This window comes from Enhydra lutris, unplaced genomic scaffold (genome assembly GCF_002288905.1).
Source record: "Enhydra lutris kenyoni isolate GAN:26980312 unplaced genomic scaffold, ASM228890v2 scaffoldscaffold99, whole genome shotgun sequence".
Lineage (NCBI taxonomy): Eukaryota > Metazoa > Chordata > Mammalia > Carnivora > Mustelidae > Enhydra > Enhydra lutris.
In genome coordinates, this window is record NW_019154183.1 from 663,974 (window position 1) to 683,456 (window position 19,483).

The following is a 19,483-nucleotide window of genomic DNA, read 5'->3' on the forward strand; positions in this document are numbered from 1 at the left end:
TTGATTTCACAAGTCATTCACCCTTATGAATATATTCAATATACATAACTCAGCAACATATTTAGTACATGTTCAGTCCTGTTTAAAACCCAAACAATGAGTTGGGTTTTACAGTACATCCTTGATTGTTATTAGATAATAAATCTATGTTTATTTATATCATTAAAACCACTTTCATTCATGCATTCATTCATTTGGCAAATTAGGACCCTCAGAAATATTAAGATATTATTTTATGTTGTGGGATTCAAAATAAATTATTTGGTTTCACATTATAATCACCTGGAGTAATTTTTTTAAAGATTTATTTATTTTAGAGACAGAGAGCAAAAGAAAGAGGGTGAACATGCGGGGCAGGGCGTTGGGTAGAGGGAGAGGGAGAGAGAGAATCTCAAGCAGATTCCCTACTGAGGACAGAGCCCCGTCCTAGGATTTTGTGATCATGACCCGAGCTGAATGCAAGAGTCAGACGCTTAACTGACTGAGCTACCCAGGCGCCCCACCTGGAGAGGTTTTTTTTTAGCAGTATGAATGCCTAGACCTCAATTTCAATATATAGAATATATATATAATGGGGATGGGGCTCTTGCATAAGAATATATTTTTAACCCACTGAGCCACCCAGGCACCCCAAGAATATATTTTTTAAAACTCTTGATGGTAAGGTGTATCTAGAATAGAGAATAATTGATGTGCCCAATTCAGATTGTGTTGTTATTACTTACAGGGTCAGAGCATTGGTGGTGATCTCAAGTGCCCACATTTAGTTTAAAACTAGAGGAGAGGGTGCCTGGGTGGCTCAGTGGTTTAAAGCCTCTGCCTTCGGCTCAGGTCATGATCTCAGGGTCCTGGGATCGAGTCCCGCATCGGGCTCTCTGCTCAGCGGGGAGCCTGCTTCCTCCTCTCTCTGCCTGCCTCTCTGCCTACTTGTGATCTGTCTCTGTCAAAGAAATAAAATTAAAAAAAAAAAAAAAAACTAGAGGAGAGAGGACACTTCTGGAATCTTCTCTAACAAGAATTAGAACACTAACAAAAATCAGCAAACGTAATTTTTTCAGAACTCTAGAATTTAATGAAAAGCTTATAACTCATTGTGTTTATGCAAGAAAAATGGCTGAATCTCAGTAAGAACAGTGAGTTTCTGGCATTTAAAAACTTTCCCTATTCTCACCTTTCTCACTCCAGATTAGTAGTAGACTTGAAACCATGCTTCTGGGAAAACCTTCAGCCTAGCAGCCATAGGAAGGGAAGAATAAGTTTGGAGCTCCTCCCAAAAACCCCCATTCCAACAGAACGGTTGCAATTTGCCTTGAAAGACAACTTCTAAGAAAAGCTCCCAAGGCTTGTCTTTACTTCAGAGCTCACTCACTAAGGAAAGTCTTATTCTCAGGGCATGTCATTAAAAAGATCAGTGATGATTATTTAACATAAAAGTTGTTTGAGATGGTAATATTAGTTGGGACAAATAAGAGGCTGGCTAAAACATGTTAAAAGAAAAATCTTAAAAATGGGATATCCACAGAGGATTTTAAAAAACTCCAACCTATTTGTAGGAATCTGAAATACTATAAATAAGTGCAGGGCTATGGGCATGGGCAGGAAAGAACTGAGATAGCCCTAAATGCTCACCTTTAGCTGACCTTGAGGCTCTACACAAGCAGAAATGAAGGGTAAAGTTGTAAATTATTGGAGTGTTTGATGTGTGCCATAAAACACACACAGAACAATTCACCAAAGGATGAGAAACTAATGGTGCAGGGAATTTAAGGAAATCTCTGTCAACTCATTAGCTGACCAATGAGGTAACTGAGCAGAAATCTCAGTGGCCACAATCACAAGAACACAGAGATTATAGAATTAGTCCAGGAAAATCACTAACAAACAACAGCAAAAACAGCAACAAACAGCAAAAATATACCCCTAAGATGGGGAAAATCGGAGTTCCAGAGATTCTCTATTATATTATATTATATTATATTATATTATATTATATTATTTAAAATACTAAGTTTCTTTCCCAAAGAAGTTATGAGACATACAAAGAAAGAGGAACATACACCACAAAATATAACCAAGGAAAGAAAACAGTCCATAAAATTGGAACTTAAGGAAGTCTGTACCAGCTTGGACTTAAAGACTTTAAATCAGCTATTAAAAATACATTCCAGGAACTAAAAGAAATCATACCTAAACAATTGAAGTTTGAGACCATATCTTGGGAAGTAGGGAATATTAATAAAGAGATTGAAATGACATATAAAAAAAGAATTGTTAGAAATTCTGGAGTTGAAAAGTACAATAATTGAAATGGAAAATTCACTTCAGGGGACCAACAGCAGATTTGAGCATGTAGAAGAGACTCAGTGAATTTGCAGATGGGCCAGATTATCCAATCTGAGGAAACAAAAGAAATGAATGAAGAAAAATGAACACATCCTCAGAGATCTATGAGACACCAGCAAGCATACCATCCTACATATATGAGAGTTTTGGAAAAAGAGGAGAGAGAGAAAGGGCAGAAAGAATATTTGAAGAAATAATGACAAATACTTCTCAAAATTTGATGTAAAACTTTAACCTATATATTTATGTATCTTAATGAATTTCAAGTAGGATAAACTCAGATATACATACCTAGACACATCATAATCAAATGATGAAGGACAAAGAGAGAATGTTGAAAGCTGTAAACTGTGCTTTAAAGCTGTGCATGTCTCATCATGTAAAAGGAAACTTCATTAATAGTAAGAGCTGACTTCTCATCAGAAAGCATGTAGACCCTACCAAGATGGTGGACCCAGAAGTTCCAAACACTTGCTTAAATAAACAACTATAGACTAATATAACTTCATAGAAGCTCTGGAAACCAGAGATCTACAGCAAAGAAGCAAGAAAAAGTCACAATAAAAACTTCAGGAAACTTCCTGGCATTTTTACATTCTCTTGTCCCACTCCCTTCCTGGCAATGACCACAGTATGGTCAGGAGGAAGCAGACCAATTCCCAGCTCCTTCCGTTGGCCAGAAAGGGCAGAATGGAGATTATTTGCAATACTCTAGTCTGTCTGTGCACCACCTAAGAGAGACTGATTTCTATCTTACCTGACTCAGAGCTCAGACAAGAAATTGTGGCAGAGTCTGGATCTTAGATGCAAAAACTATGAAAGGCAGTGGCAGGCATTGTGGTGTGGGGGACTGTAGATTCACAGATACCTGGGGGCAAAAGATTATAAGCAGAGGAAAATAATAAAACCACCTATGCCCTCAAAGAGAAGCTGGGGTGAGACTCTGAGAAATTAAGACATTTAAAGACAGCCATGAACACAAGGGAATTTTTTAAAAGGATACATACAGGCCCAGAGAGGACACATACCCAGAAAAGATCTGAAGAGAACTTATACCTTCACCCTGGGCCGATTCCAAAAGGAATGACCGGATATTATTAACTAGGGCAGGTCTTCCAAGCCAATCTGGAAAAACTAGGAGAGTTGATGTTTTTTCAAATGCCCACTTTTCAACAAAAGGTCACAAGACATATCAAGGAATAAGGCAACACAGCTCATTCAAAGGAACAAAACAAATCCTCAGACCATCTCTGAAGGAACACATGTGTCAGAATTACCAGGCAAAGACTTTACAACGATTGTCTTAAGTATGTTCAAGAGCTAAAGAAAAACACAAAGAATTAAAGGAAATAAATAAAATTATATCATATCCTATATCATTTTCCTTATTTCTTTTAATTTTTTGTTTTCCTTTATAATTTATAATACATATAAATTATATATATATATATATTTTTGTGTGTGTGTGTGTGTGTGTGTGTGTGTATATATATATCTTCAAATAGAAATTCTGGAGCTGAGAAGTATAATAGCTGACTTGAAAATTTCACTAGAGGGATAAAATAACAGACTCAACCAGGCAGAATAAAGAATCAGTGAACTTGAAGACAGGTCATTTAAAATTATTCAGTGTAAGCAACAAAAAAGTGAGAGAAAGAGATAGGTCAATATCGGCATTACGGTAGTCACAGAAGAAAACAAGAGAGAAAGGGGCAGAGAGATTATTTGAATAAATAATGCCTAATAATATCCTAAATTTGAGTAAATACATGGATTAACAAGTTCTCTCAAAACATTCCACCCAACAACAGCAGAATATACATTTTTCTCAAGTTCACATGAAACACTGTCCAGGATAGACTGTATTTTAGACCACAAAACCAGTCTAAATATTTTTTTTAAAGATTGGAATCATACAAAGTATATTTTCCCACAATAATTGAATGAAAATAGAAATCAACACCAGTAGGAAAGCTGGAAAATTCACAAATATGTGGAAATTAAACAACACGCTTGTAAATAATCAATGAATTAAAGAAGAAACCACATCTATTTCCTACAGGAAAAAAAAAAAAGAAAAACAATAGAGAAAAGTAAATGAAATCAAGAGTTGGCTATTCAAATATCAATAAAATTGACCAACCTTTAATAGGACTGACCAAGGGGAAAAAAAAAAGACTCAAGTAACTTAAATGAGAAATAAAAGAAGATACATAACAATTCCACAGAAACAAAAAGGCTTATAAGAGAATATTATGCACAGTTGTATACCAACAAACTGGGTAACCTCGATGATATGGGTAAATTTCTAGAAACACATAATCTAATAAGACTGGATCATGAAAAAATAGCAAATCTGAACAGACCTATAACTAGTCAGTAAATTCAAACAGCACTGAAAAAGCTCCCACCAAATAAAAACCCAGGACTAGATGGCATTACTAGTGAACTCCACAAAACATTTAAAGAAGAATTACCAATAATCCTCCTGAAACTCTTCCAAAGAATTGAACAGCTAATATTCTCGAACTCAGTCTATGAGGACAATGTGATTTTGATATCAAAGCTACTACACTACACAAAAAGAAAACTGTAGACCAGTATTGCTTGTGAATATTGATGCAAAAATTCTCAACAAATACTAGCAAACAAAATTCAACAGGATTCTACACAATGACAAGTGGGATTTATTCCTAGAATGTGTAGATGGTTCAACATAAGAAAATCAGTAAACGTAATATACCACATTAAAAGAATGAAGGTAAAATCCATAAGAGCATGTCAATTGATGCATAAAAAGATTTTACAAAACTGAATACCCTGACATGATTTTTTAAAAATATTTATTTGTCAGAGAGAGAGAGTGCGAGAACACAAGCAGGGGGAGTGGCAGGCAGAGGGAGAAGCAAGCCCCCTGCTGAGCAGGGAGCCCAAAGTGGGACTCAGTCCAAAGACCCTGGGATCAAGCGTGACCTGAGCTGGAGGCAGATGCTTGACCGACTGAGCCACCCAGGTGTCCCACCCTTACATGATTTTTTTTAAAAAGTCAACAAACTCAGACTAGAAGGAAACTATTTCAACATAATGAAAGCCACATAGAAAAAACTGATAGCTCATATCATAATCAATGATGAAAGACTGAAAATTTTTCTTCCAAGATCAGGAGCAACACAAGTATGCCTGTTTTCACCACTTCTATTTTAAATAATACTGGAAGTCCTAGCCAATTGGACTACCTAAGTCCAATTAGAAAAGAAAAAGAAATTTTATTTTTAAAAAATATTTATTTGAGAGAAAGAGTGTGTTCAAATGGGGGAAGCAGAGAGAAAGAGAGAAAATCTCAAGCAAACTCCGTTCTGAGCCCCATGAGGGGCTTGATCTCACAAACTTGAGAATGAGAACCAGGAGTTGGACTTTTAAGCAACTTGCCACACAGGCACCCTAAGAAAAAGAAATTTTAAAATCCAAATTGGAAAGGAAGAAAAAAATTATCTCTGTTCACAAAAGACATGATCCTCTATGTAGGAAGCCCTAAATTCTACAATAAACTAGTAAAATAATTGAATTCAGCAACATTGTAGGTTACAAAATCAATATGTAAAAATCGGTTGTTTTTATATACTGTTTTTATATAATGAACAATATGAAATGGAAATTAAGAAAACAGTGCCAATTACAATAGCACCTAAAAGAATAAAATACTCAGGAATGAACTTTTAGCCATAGATTTATACACTGAAAACTATAAAACATTGCTAAAGAAATTAGATACAAATAAATGAAAAGATAACCATGTTCATATATTGGAAGATGTAATACTGTTTAGATGTCAATACCACCCATAGTGATCTATAGATTCAATGCAAGCGCTACCAAAAGCCCATTTTTTTGCATAAGTAAATAGATTCATCCTAAAATTCATATCGAATCTTAAGGGACCCTGAACTGCCAATACAATCTTGAAAAAGAAAGACAAAGTTGGACTCCTCAGATGTCCTGATTTCAAAACTTACTACAAAGCTATGATAATTAAAGGAGTGAGGTACTGACATATAAACAGACATGTAGACCAATAGAATAAGATAGAGACCCAGACATAAATCCTTGGGTATTTATTTTGTCAAATGGTTTTTGACAAGGTTGCCAAGACCATTCAATGGGGGAAAGGACAGTTTTTCAACAAATAGTATTGTGAAAATTGGATATCTACATGCAAAAAGAATGAAGCTGGACCTTAACCTTTTACCATATTAAAAAAAAAATTAACTCAGAATGGGTAAAGGACCTAAATATAAGACCTGAACGATAAAAGTCCTAGGAGAAAAGAATCGAAAGGACAATGAAACTAAAGTTATGAGCATGCTGAGTTCAGGTCTAGAAGCAGGATAATATAAGTATTCTGGGCCCAGAACTCAAATCTATTTCACTTCTTAAAAATAGGGGTACACAAGGACTTCCACATTCATGAAAGGAGGCAGGAAAACATTACTACTAACTACTGCCTATGGCTACTTCTTATATGATGATGTGTGTCTAGAGAAATGGAGGGATATAAACTTGTGACTAGAAACTTGGGTCTCAGATGTCTGAGTCCGTGAATTTTGAGATGGTACAATATCTGATGGCAACAAAGTACAATGTGATCCTGCGAGTTTCTGGCTGAGGTGGACATAATGATATGATCAATTTAATGGATGAGATTATTAATTTAATAAAGTACCTCATAATTAATAACTATACTTTCAAAATAAGACGGTTAAATGGTTTCACAAATAGCTAACTGTTGGCAGGATTTTGTACATACCTGTTTAGAATAGGCTATACCTCAGCATTATCAACAATAGCCAAACTACAGAGAGAGACCAAATGTCCATTGACTGATGAATGGGTAGAGAATGGAATATTATTCAGCCATCAAAGAGAATGAAATCTTGCCATTTACAATGATGCGGATAGAGCTAGAGTGTATTATGCTAAGTGAAATAAGTCAGTCAGAGAAAGATAAATACCATATGATCTCACTCATATGTGGAATTTAAGAAAGAAAATAGATGAACATATGGGAATGGGGAGAAAAAAGAGAGGGAAACAAGCCACAAGAGAGTCTTAATTATAGAGAACAAATTGACGGGGCTGGGGGATGGGCTAGTTGGGTGATGGGCATAAAGAGGGCACTCTTGATGAGCACTGGGTGTGTATGTAAGTGATGAATCACTGAATTCTACTCCAGAAACCAATATTGCCCTGTATGTTAACTAAAATTTAAATTAAAAAAAAAAAAAAAAGGTTATAGCTTTGGTTGTAACTTTCCATTTGGTGTATTATACCTCTGTCAATTCCATCCCTTCCGGGACTAGCAACCTGCATGGCAGCCCTTTTTCGAGTAGGGTCTGAAAAGCACATGGGATGAGAGAGCAATAGTAGAGCAAGAGAAGAATCCAGGTGTAAGCAACAGATTTGACTTTAGATGGTGGTCCTTCCAGCTGTAGTCTGAAGATAAGCTGTTTAACACCCTCACTATTGTTTTGGTCCTTTATGTCCTGACTTGAAAATTTGGCATACAGAAAAGGTATTTGTAATACAGTTCACTTTAATCTTTTAGGATTTTAAGAACTGGGGGCCAGATAAGTATATTTTGAACGGTTTGGTGACTTAAAAATGATAGCAGACCCCAACGAGGCAGGCAGAACACAAACACAGATAACTTTTAAAGAGATTTTAAATTAAAAAACAAAAAACAAAAAACAACAGTGTAGCCTGTTTGGCACATTGTTGGACAGCTCTACGTTCTCGGGCCCAAACCTGATCAAATCAAAGCTCACAAACCGTGTTTATGGCAGTATTCTTAAGTATGAAACTATACCCCTACACATGCCTTCTCCAGCTTCTCTTTGGCTTCCTGATTGGGCATGGGTCATTGGACGGCTGAAGTTAAACAAAGAGTGATGTCAGATTTCTGTCCTGTTTGATCAGCTGTGTTCTGTCACACCTGGAGTTAGGAAGCTGGCCTCATCCACACTCACGACTCAACATTCCTGGTTAAAATTACCTAAGCACGTATTCCAATCTCACAGAAAGTAACTTTTTCTCTTCTCTTTTGGGGAATCATTCTCAAATGTCTCTGATTAGCTGCTGTGCTTGGAGGAGATCCTTAGACCACTGGTTTTGAAATTACTAGCAATTATTTTCCTCCAAGATCAAAATTCAGAAACAGACATTATTTTCTAAACAAGTAGCAAAATTAAGTTTAGGAAAGTTACAAAGCCAAATGATCTCATGGATATATTACTGATTTGGAAGACAGATTGAGTTTTCTTCTTAATTCTACAACTGGCTTACTATACATGCAGAGTATTTATTCTAAAATGAGAATACCCATTTTCTATTTAATTTGTAAGTGGTGGTTATAACATAATATTTTAATATAATTTGCCTTATAAAAAGGCAAACAAACAACATAAAAATGCAATGATATTTTAAGAAAGAAAATGATTCTTAAAAACGTTGGTAGAAGACAAGAAAGTAATTAGAAGTGACGTATCAATTATATATTCTTCATATGAGTTTCTGTATTTTTCAATACCTTATTGTTCACAGAGCACAAATTTGAGCTTTCTGCAGCAGAGTTTTGCTTCTTAAGAACAAAGAATTTAATGCGTGGATTTTTGCCAGACTCAGCTGTTACATTCTTTATATCACAAGTTTGTAATACTGAACACCTGTTCAACCACTGTTTTTCCCCAAAAATGTGTTTGATCATTCAGCTTGAAAGGAACAGCTTTTCACTTCCATTTACAAATCTTTCACACTTTTCACAAAGTACTTAATTGTCTGCAACCATACTTGCGACTCATGAAATTTACTAAATAACATTACTATAGAGGTCATTAGGCTCTCTATCCTTTGTAGCAAGCTTAATTGGAAAAAAACAAAACAAAACAAAACAAAAAAAACAACAACAAACTTTCCCTAAGCCTGACACAAAAAACTCTCCTTAAAATGGTACATGGTTAAATAAAATGACTTAGAAAAATAAGCAGTGAATTTTTTGTGGTTAGTTCACTTTAGTTCGGCCTTCTGTTCCTCAGTTCTCGATAGATTGAAGAACACTAGGTAGTTTTCTGGTGGGAGATGCTTATTTTCTGTCTTAGTGTTTCAAGTTTTATATATGACCATAAAACTGATTCATATTTCACATTCTGATTTCCCAGTCATATAAAGAATGGACAAATAATTATTAAGCTTGCCAAATGTACCTTTTTCACGAAGCACATTTTCTTTACCACTGGGAAGCTATCAGAAACTATTTTATACTAACCTTCTCAAAAATGGACAATTTTATGCTTTCTAATTAAGACACTGGTCTAGTGGTGAAAGTGTCCAAACCCCTTACCACGAAGATCTCACATTCCATTTGTTTTATGTATCTAACAACTATAAGGCAGCTGCAATGCAAAATTACATTATGAATCTTTGTCTCAATGATCCCACAAATTCGCTCTCATTCCCTGATCAGTAACTTTAAATATTCCTTTGCAAGAAAAGACGCAATACATTCACTAGGACTGATTATCACGTCTCATTTTCTTAACAGATAGATCTGAAAATGTGTTCTAATACACTTGCTGTTAAAAATATTAAAAAATGGATAACATCTGTTTTGAACAGTTGACATTTCACCATATCCATTCCACATGGACTCAAACCTAGAGTGCTTAGGTTTCATGATGCCTGACAGATGTGGCAGGGACCCCGAAATAGCCATAATCTGTCTGAAGGCTTGGCTTGTGCTCTCTTCCCATTTGTGGTTCTCTTAGCCAAACTGACAATGGCTGATTTCTGCTGCATTTCTGTCAGTGCTGTTAATCCAGAAAGGAGGTTCTTTATTTCAGAATGGTGCCAAGTCCTATCATTCACAAAAGTTAATCAGCCTAAATGACTTGCAAAACATCTTCTGTGAAAAAAAATGTAGAAATCCTTTCTTAAAAATAAAAGGCAATCTTTCCTTGAAAGCTGAGTCATTAACTTACCTGTAGGGGAGGGGTGGGGAGGAGGAGGGAAGAATGGACCAAAATATCTGGCAAGATCTCTTCTGGTTCCATTATTTTACTGCAAGCTGGATGCCCAGCATATTCAAAAAATGTGTCCTGCCTATTCTCCTTCAGAACTTACAATCTCATTAGAAAACAATTTTAATTCACCTAAAAACAACTGCGTATCCAAACTGCTACTTGAAAATGCTAAATTGAATATAATTGAGTGGGATAAGTTTTGGATGGTATTATAAAATAAGACACATGACACCCCAAGAGTTCCAAGTACACATAACCTCCCATACAGACATTGACAAGTATCTTTACCCATATTATTTCAGCTAACCCAAAAGGCAGTTGATTGTAAAATGTACAATTATTTTACCACTATGGAAAACAGTGCCCTTTAACTTATGACACAATGTCAATTATAAAACACTCCCTGAGCTACTCGTTTGAATTTCTACCAATAGGTCAGAGGTAACTTTACTTTCTATATGTGAAAGAACACTCTAGAAAGGCTCAATTGTTTTTTCTAACCTCATTCTATAGTTTAACACTGGGAAACTTAATTGCTTAATGCTATGCATTCATGTTAAGATGATTTTAAAAAGGCATATAAAATGTAATGTGTACCTACATAGGGTTTGGCGAGCAATGCTAAATAATGTTTCTTAATGAAGTTATTTGATATGCCTGGAGATTAAATGAAATCACTAACTTCTAATATTATATTAATTATATTACATTGATCTTAACTTTTAATTTTATTCTATTCATGTATTGTCACAAAACTCTTCCAAGCAAAAAACTCAAATGTAAGTGATTAAGAAGTATAAACCCAGTCCACTTGCTAATTATTAATAACTACAACATATTCTGCTCAGGCATTATTTTTGTTTTATAGTTTTCAGAGAACAGGTCTTCCACTTCTTTGGTTGAGTTTATTCCTAAATATTTTATTATTTTTGGTGCAATTATGAATGGGTTTTCTGCTGCTTCATCACTGGTGTATAGGAATACAACAGATTTCTGTTCATTCATTTTATATACTGTGACTTTACTAAATTCATTTATCAGTTCTAGTAATTTTTTGTGGAATCTTTAGGGTCTTCTATATAGTATCATATCATCTGCAAAAATAGAGTTTTACTTCTTTCTTAAAATTTGAATGCCTTTTATTTCTTTATATTGTCTAACTGCTGTGGCTAAGACTTCCAGTACCATGTTGAATAAAAGACATCCTTGTCTTGTTCCTGACCTTAGTGGAAGAGTGCTTAGTGTTTCACCAATAAGCATGATGTTGGCTGTGGGCTTTTCATTTAAGGCCTTTATTATGTTGAAATATGTTCCCTCTAGACCTACTTTGCAGAGAACTTATATCATGAATGGATGTTGTACTTTGTTGAATGTGAAAAAACATCTATTAAAATGATATGGTTTTTATCCTTTCTCTTATTTATGTGACATATCACATTGATTATTTTGTGAATATTAGCCACCCTTGCATCCCAGGAATAAATCCCACTTGATCATGGTGTATGATTTTTTTAAATACATTGTTGGATTTGGTTTGTTAGTATTTTGTTGTAGATTTTTATATCTATTCTCATGAAAGAAATTGGCCTGTTGTTCTCCTTTTTTGTGGGGCCATACTTTTTAACTCTTTAATGGAAACCATGGATTAAATCCTGGGAATTTGTGATTTACCAGTGGATCAGAGGTAACTTAATTTTCTCTCTCTATGTGAAAAGAATATTTTAGAAAAGCTTAAATTAAAATTTTTGTTTCACTAACCTCATTCTTAACACTGGAAATCTGACTGCATAAAACATTATGATATGGACATACAACAAAATACTATACAGCCAAGAAAACTAGACATGGATATGGAAAGACATATGCAGAGAATAAGAGAGATGTTCACAATTTATTGTTAAGGAAAAAATCCCAGTCTAACTCTTAATGATGGTTAGCCCCAAGTACTGAAATTACGGGTAATTCTTTTTCCCTTGCTTTTATTTTTTATTATAAAACATTTTTTAATTGTGAGAATAAACTCATAAAGCTCCTTGTTTTTATTTACTTTCTAAATTTTACATAGTGAACAAGTAACCATACATAATCATGTAAATCTTGAGGTTTACAGCTCTTTGTAGGGGTTGCCTTAAAGAAAACAACCCTCCATTATTTGCATATCTTAGATTTGGGCTATCTAAAACAACAGCCACTAGCTACATGTGGCTATTTAAGTTCATTAAAGTTAATTTGAAAAATTTAATTAAGTTAAAGCTTAATATAATTAAAAATTCAGCTCCTTAGTCATACTAGTTACAGTTCAAGTGCTCAGTAGCCACAGGGGGCTAATGGTTGCCATTCTGAAGAGCACATTTCCATCATCACACAAAGTTCTATTAGATAGAGCTGTCTTAAACCATGAATTGGGATCTGTATACATAATGAGATGCTATTTTTCAATATTATAAATGTGCGTTCTTCTTTTGCCTTTCTGAGAACATGACCTTTTCCATACTCTACCCCTGAGATATCCTTCTACCTTGGGAAGATGAGTTTCGTTCTATAAAGATGCAAGGAGAGAGACCAATATAATATTCATTTACCCCAATCCTAGAAAATAGGATTTTTCAAAAAGACAAAAGAGCCTTGCAAATCAGGCTATTTTCTTGAGGAAAGATGTTCTAAATTTCCTTCTGTCTCATTTCACAGGCCATGCCTGATATATTAGACCAACAATCTTCAAAATTTTTGCTCACAGGGGCACCTGGGGGGCTCAGTTGGTTAAGCATCTGCCTCTGGCTCAGGTCCCAAGACCCTGGGATGAAACCCCATATCAGGCTCGCTGCTCAGTGGGGAGTCTGCTTCTCCCTCTCCCTCTGCCTGCTGCTACCTGCTTGTATACTCTCTCACTCAATCTCTCTCTCGTAAATAAATAAAGTCTTCAAAAAAAATTTTTTTGCTCACATATTCCGATGTATTTTTGAAAAGATACGTATCTCTCTATTGCAAATTGACATCTAAAAGTGTTCACCATAAATTCAGTCCTAGAAGATATATTTTCTGATATATACGTCATCAAAATGTTTACTTTGAATATTTAGTTAATTCAATTTATGGATATGTCTTCTATATTACCTAATCAGAAATACCAGTCCTCATTGAAATAATCATCCAAATTATACTTACTGTCAACTAGGAAAAGTCTGACTTAAATTTTTTAAATTTAGATAAAGGTATTAATCCAGATCTTTTTGACACTTTTCTGACTTTTAAATTCAATGATGATAGACAGACTGGAGTTTGGTTATGTATATGTCACCTGAATGAAATAACACATTGCCCTTTTCAGTATTTCTTACCGAAGTTCTCCTGGCTTGCTCTCAGTGGACTCACTCGTAGGAATTATGCATTCTAGAACTGTCCTTTTGGTTGGCACTCCACAAGTTTTTTTTACACTACTCAGAGCAATGTGCTTGTAAAATTAAGGAATATTTAGAGCTCTTCCTTCCTTCATCCCTCCCTCCTCCGCTTTCCTCCCTCCCTTCCTACATCTGCTACACAAATACCCTCTCCCTCTCTCTCATACCTTTCCCATATTAATCATTCCCTTAAACCTAAGGTATCTTCTGGACTTCATACTCTCTCCTTTTAACAGCTAAACTTCTGGTAAGAACTACTAACCTTCTTTATATCTATTTCTGCCTTTAATTAATTTCTCATCCCACTGCCATCTGACTTATGTTCTTTCTTCTCAATTAAAATGATTATGAACGATGACCACCTGTTTTTCATATTTAATGTACTTGTTCCAATTTTCAAAGGTAAATTTTCAAAGACCTCCTGGGGCAAATTATGACTTCCCCCCTCAATTCTTGAATTTGTTTCCTTTCTTGTCACCTTCCCTGATAGCTATCTATGTTATCACTCTTTAGTCTTCTATGACTTCTCTTTGCCCTTCTCTCCTCACTCCCCACCCTCTGCCTTTCCTTTATTCTTCAGACTTCAGCTACTTCCGACATGCTGATAATTCTCACATAGCCATCTCTAGTCCTGGGTTCCTTCCAGATACCCAGGTTTGTATACTCAAATGACTGGATATCTCTACGTGGATGAAAACAAATCCACCATCTTTGCCTGACATCATGTTCTACGCATGTTTTGTAAGGTTACTATTTCTTAGTTGTCAAAGTTAAAATACAACAACAAAAACAAAAATTCAAACTCTCTTGACCTCCTTCTCACAGCCAACAACCAATCACTCACCAATATCTGAATCTACTCTGCAAGCATTTCTTTTTTTCTTTCCTTTTTATTTTTAGAAAAACAGAGTGGGGGAAGGGCAGAAGGGGAGAGAGAGAGAGAGAATCTCCAGCATGCTCCATGCCCAGTGTGGTTGATCTCCCAACCCAGAGATCATGACCTGAGCAGAAATCAAGAGTCGACGCTTAACCAGTTGAACCACCTGGCACCCCTGCAATTATTCCTTATACTGACTCTTCCTCTTTGCCCGCACTGCTGCTGTGTTAGGTCAGATTCTAATTATTTACACCTGAACCACTGCACAAGCCTAATTAATCACCCACTCATATCTTCTAAGTAATTAATCTGCTCATATCACTTTCTTGTTTTAAAATTGTTCAAATGTTTGTGTTACCTAAATGATAATGCATAGAGTAGAGGAGTGTAGTTCTTGGTAAAAGTAGTGAGCAAGCAGATATCATGCATCTGCTTTTTCCTTAGGAGTGATAAGATGAGGGCTGAGGTTTCCTTTTCTTGAGAGCAATTTAAAGACACTAAGGTGGTAAGAGTAGAGAATGTGCAGAGGGCAAGTAAGGTTCATCAGAAATGGAGCAAGTTGGAGCTCTTGGATCAGTGGAGGCCTTGGGGCCAAGGGCTAAACAACACATATTGGGTTGTGTTTAGTTTGAGTGTGGTTGTTTAGGTTGCTGGCACTGTCAGATAATCAGGACAGAAATCCTGGGCAGGGATAATGAAAATGACAGTAGTGGAATGTCTCTTACAGAATGTATTATAACAGGTAGTAATAGGTAAATAGGCAGATTTGTAGTTAAAATCCATAAGAATAAAGGACATAATTTACATATAATAACAGCACTGTGGAGAAATGTTCTCTATACACAAAATGGTATCTCACTGATGAAACAAAATTAAGTTCTGTATTTAAATTTAAATTTTCATGATTATTGAGAATGAACCAGTATCTATAACATCCTTCTCCAGGAAAAGTAAAGAACTTTAGTATGTATTTACCTAATACCTTACACTAATACATTTTTGGACTCATGTGGCAATTTAGATTCAAATTGTTACTGTGATAATACTATCTGCTTTATTTTTATTTTATGCCATTACTTTAAAATTCTTTCTTAAAAATTTTATAAAATTTGAGAGCCATATTATCAACACAAATTTATATTTAACTATTAATTCCAGTGAGTTATTTGCTTCTTACTGTTTCTATAACTAATGTTATTCTCTTTTAAATCTTTTGTTTTGGTGGAAAATAGTCTAAATTTTTTTTCCCAGAAAAGTTTTATGGGGAATAAGCTTCCTGAGTCTTGACATTTCTGAAAGAAAAATGTCTTTATTCTGTCCTTACTCCACACTCATTTGAATGCTAGTTTTTATAGGATATAGAATTCCAGGATAAAAATACTTTCCTCTGAAGACAGTAAAGGATTTGTTCCATTTTCTTTTACAATTTATTGTGAATGATGTTAACTCTAATACCGGTATGATCCTAGTTCTTATGTAACTTTTTCCTTTCCTTTAATTTTCTGGAAACGTCAAATTTGAATTTATATCAAGGTATAGATAACTTTCTTTGTTTTTCGCGCTTGACACTAAGTAGATCTTCTCAATCTGAAGCCTAGGATCTTTCTTCAACTCTTTAATTTACAGAAACTTTCCACATTTTTTTTTAAAAAACGATATTTCTTCCTTTCAATTGCTCTCTTTCCTTTCATGTATTTTCTTGTCCTGTTTTCTTTTTACTTTTACTTTGAATTCTTAGTTATTTACTAGACTTTATCTTTGAGATAATTACTCAGTCAGACCTGCTATTCGTCTCTTCTATTAAATTTATTGTATATTATTGATTCATTTATTGGTGTGGAGGCATGGAGGGGGAGAGAGAGATGTGCATTTTATGATATTATATGACCATAGAATCATCCTGTTGTCCATATTCCTGTAGGTTGACATTTGAGGTGTTTTAATTTTTATATTATAAAATATTGTTATGTTATATTTTATATTTATTTTGCTATTGTAAAAATATTGTTCTATTGACTAGTTTGTAATAGGTCTCCTCTATTATGAGTACACATAACAATTCACTTTTTACAAAAGATTATTTCAGTCACAAATACTTAGGATGATATTTAGAGTCATGTTAAATTGATTATAGGAGTAAAATCCTTTTAGATAAAAATATTCAACAGAGAAAAATATCTCTAGCAACAAGGATCTGAAAAGGCAATCTCTAAATCAATAGAAAAAAATTTTTAAGAAAATAGAAAGAGGCTGAAAAGAGATCTTTACAGAGAATAATAAAATTTACAAATGAAGAGCTAAAATTCTTCCAGTTCAATCTTTTTTTTGTCATGTAAAAATTTTATTTATGGATTTTATATCTAGTCTTTACTGATAAAGTAAAGTGGGATTCATGAACTTATTTTCCTTTTTCAAGGTAATAAAGAACTTAGATATCTTTCACTGTCAAATTTCAGGCTATATAAATAAGATAGAAGCAATTTTATGCTTCTTAAAGTAGCAGGTAAATACAATTTTCTGATCACCCATGAGATAAGAACAGTCAACTTCTCTTCCTCTTGACTGACCTGGAATACCTGTTTCAGTTGCACCAGCCAGGTACAACTTATTAAGCACTGCCACCTGAGCCCAGTTTCAGTTGGCATTTAAAAACAAACCAGGAAAAGGAATTGCTCAAAAATTATTTTGGCACAAACATTCAACACTCTTTTCTACCACGTAGGTCAGACCAAAAGTAAGTCAAAAGCAAGTAGTGACTTGTGGTGACATTATTCAATACAGTATTAGAGATTCTAGAAGGGATTGATTTATAGTCTCTTCTTACCTTAGCATTTTGGATGCAGGGACAGAGGGCCCAAGCCGCACTGGCTTTCACATCTGGGTGAGGATTTTTCAGCAGAGACCACAACAAACGAACTCCATCTAAGCGATCGATTATCCTGTTGTGAGACCAAAAAAAGTAAAAACTGTAATTAGTACGTAGAAATGAAAACTTAAATGGCCTATCTAGCCACACAATTCTAATTATTCTCCTTTTGACATTTTGACTTTTGACCTTCTTAAAAGATTTTATTTATTCATTTGAGACAGAAAGATACAGAGAGAAAGCATGAGTAGCAGACTCCTTGCTGGACCGGGAGCCCAACACAGGGCTCCATCCCAGGACCTGGAGATCATGATCTGAGCCAAAGGCAGATGCTTAACCATCTCAGTGCCACCTCAGTGCCCCTTACATTTTCTTTAAAAACTTCAACAACAACAGGTGAGCCTGGGTGTCTCTGTCGGTTAAGTGGTTGACTCTTGGTTTCAGCTCAGTTCCTGATCTCAGGGTCTGAGTTCAGGCCCCATGTTGGGTTCCATGCTGGGTGTGGAGCCAACTTAAAAAAAAAAAACTCTAGGGGCACCTGGGTGGCTCCGTGGGTTAAGCCACTGCCTTCGGCTCAGGTCATGATCCCAGGTCCTGGGTTCAAGCCCCGCATCGGGCTTTCTGCTCAGCAGGGAGCCTGCTTCCTCCTCTCTCTCTGCCTGCCTCTCTGCTTACTTGTGATTTCTCTCTGTCAAATAAATAAATAAAATCTTTAAAAAAAAAAAAAAACAAAAAACTCTAACAACAGCAGGAATAGAAGGTGCTACTGAACTGTCAGCTTTCTGATTTCAGTTTTAATTTCATGACACAGAAAGCAAGCTCCATGATAATTATGATTCATGTAAACTTAAAATCAAGCCATGTAATTTTTTAATTAGCTGTACACAGACTGTTACCTAAATGTCAAAATACTGGTTTCTTTCATATAGTAACATCTATATACTTTCCAAAACAAATATTTATGCCTCAAAATGTGAAGTTACATTTTTTATTTGGTCTATGTTTAATTGACTTACCTTACTGTATGACATATTTTAAACTCCTCCAGTCCTAATCTAGCATTAGGAATTAAAATCATTACACCACAGTGCACCCTTTGTTAGGCATGGATAACACGTAACTTGTTTTCCATGTGCTCCCTTCTCAGCAAGACTAACATTGCAAACTGTGTTATAATTACTTAAACACACTGTAATCAAAATATCTTCATGACTAGCTGAAAAATGAATTATCATCAGAGTCATCTCTACACCATCTGTCTTCTGTTTATATATCAATCAGTCCAGGGAGCATAACCTTGCATTAAGGTCCATTGAGTACACTTGCAGTTGAGAAGGTGGCCAAACAAAACTTAATATCCTTTACAAACATGGCTTTGTTCAGAAAGATATGTTAAACTCAAAGCAGATGAAAAATGATAAAGAGCATCAAAACTCCCTTAACTTTTAATCTCAGGTTGAGTTAAACACATGTAGTATTTAGCCACAGATAGAATAAATACTACTAGCTTAGAATGCCATTCAAATTCTTTCTTAAAAATTGACATAAAGACAACTACATTTCTTGATTATCTGAGATGAGTTTGCCAGGGGAAAAAATACGCTATTTCAAAGGGTCCAAGTATGAAATCAGCTTTGCATAACCTTATAAATTAGTTGGTAATGCAAATAACTTGTAGTAAGATACAGATTGTCTCTTTAGAAAATGACTTTTAGTAAGAAAAAAGCACATTGAGAAAGTATTTTAACATGAAGTTTAACTAAATAGCTTTCCAAATCTGAAGCTGTCAATATCATGCTGAGAGAGAAAGTTTTATTTCTCAACTGATGGAAACTGTAAAGAATGATACTGAGAAAAAAAAAAAAGAATGATACTGAGCACTTCGTAATGAAGGATTTACTTTACGAAGGTCAACCATCTTACTGCT

At 35.0% G+C, this 19,483-nt stretch overlaps 1 protein-coding gene across 3 annotated transcripts in view; it reads right to left on the reverse strand.

Moving 5' to 3' along the window:
• Positions 1–19,483, reverse strand: part of LOC111139314 (armadillo repeat containing 4) — a 196,827-nt gene that overhangs the window by 82,814 nt on the left and 94,530 nt on the right. For all 3 annotated transcript variants that reach the window (XM_022491574.1, XM_022491573.1, XM_022491575.1), the window contains one exon: positions 17,515–17,629. In XM_022491574.1, coding sequence (XP_022347282.1) covers positions 17,515–17,629 — 115 coding nt within the window. The remainder of the gene's footprint in view (positions 1–17,514; positions 17,630–19,483) is intronic.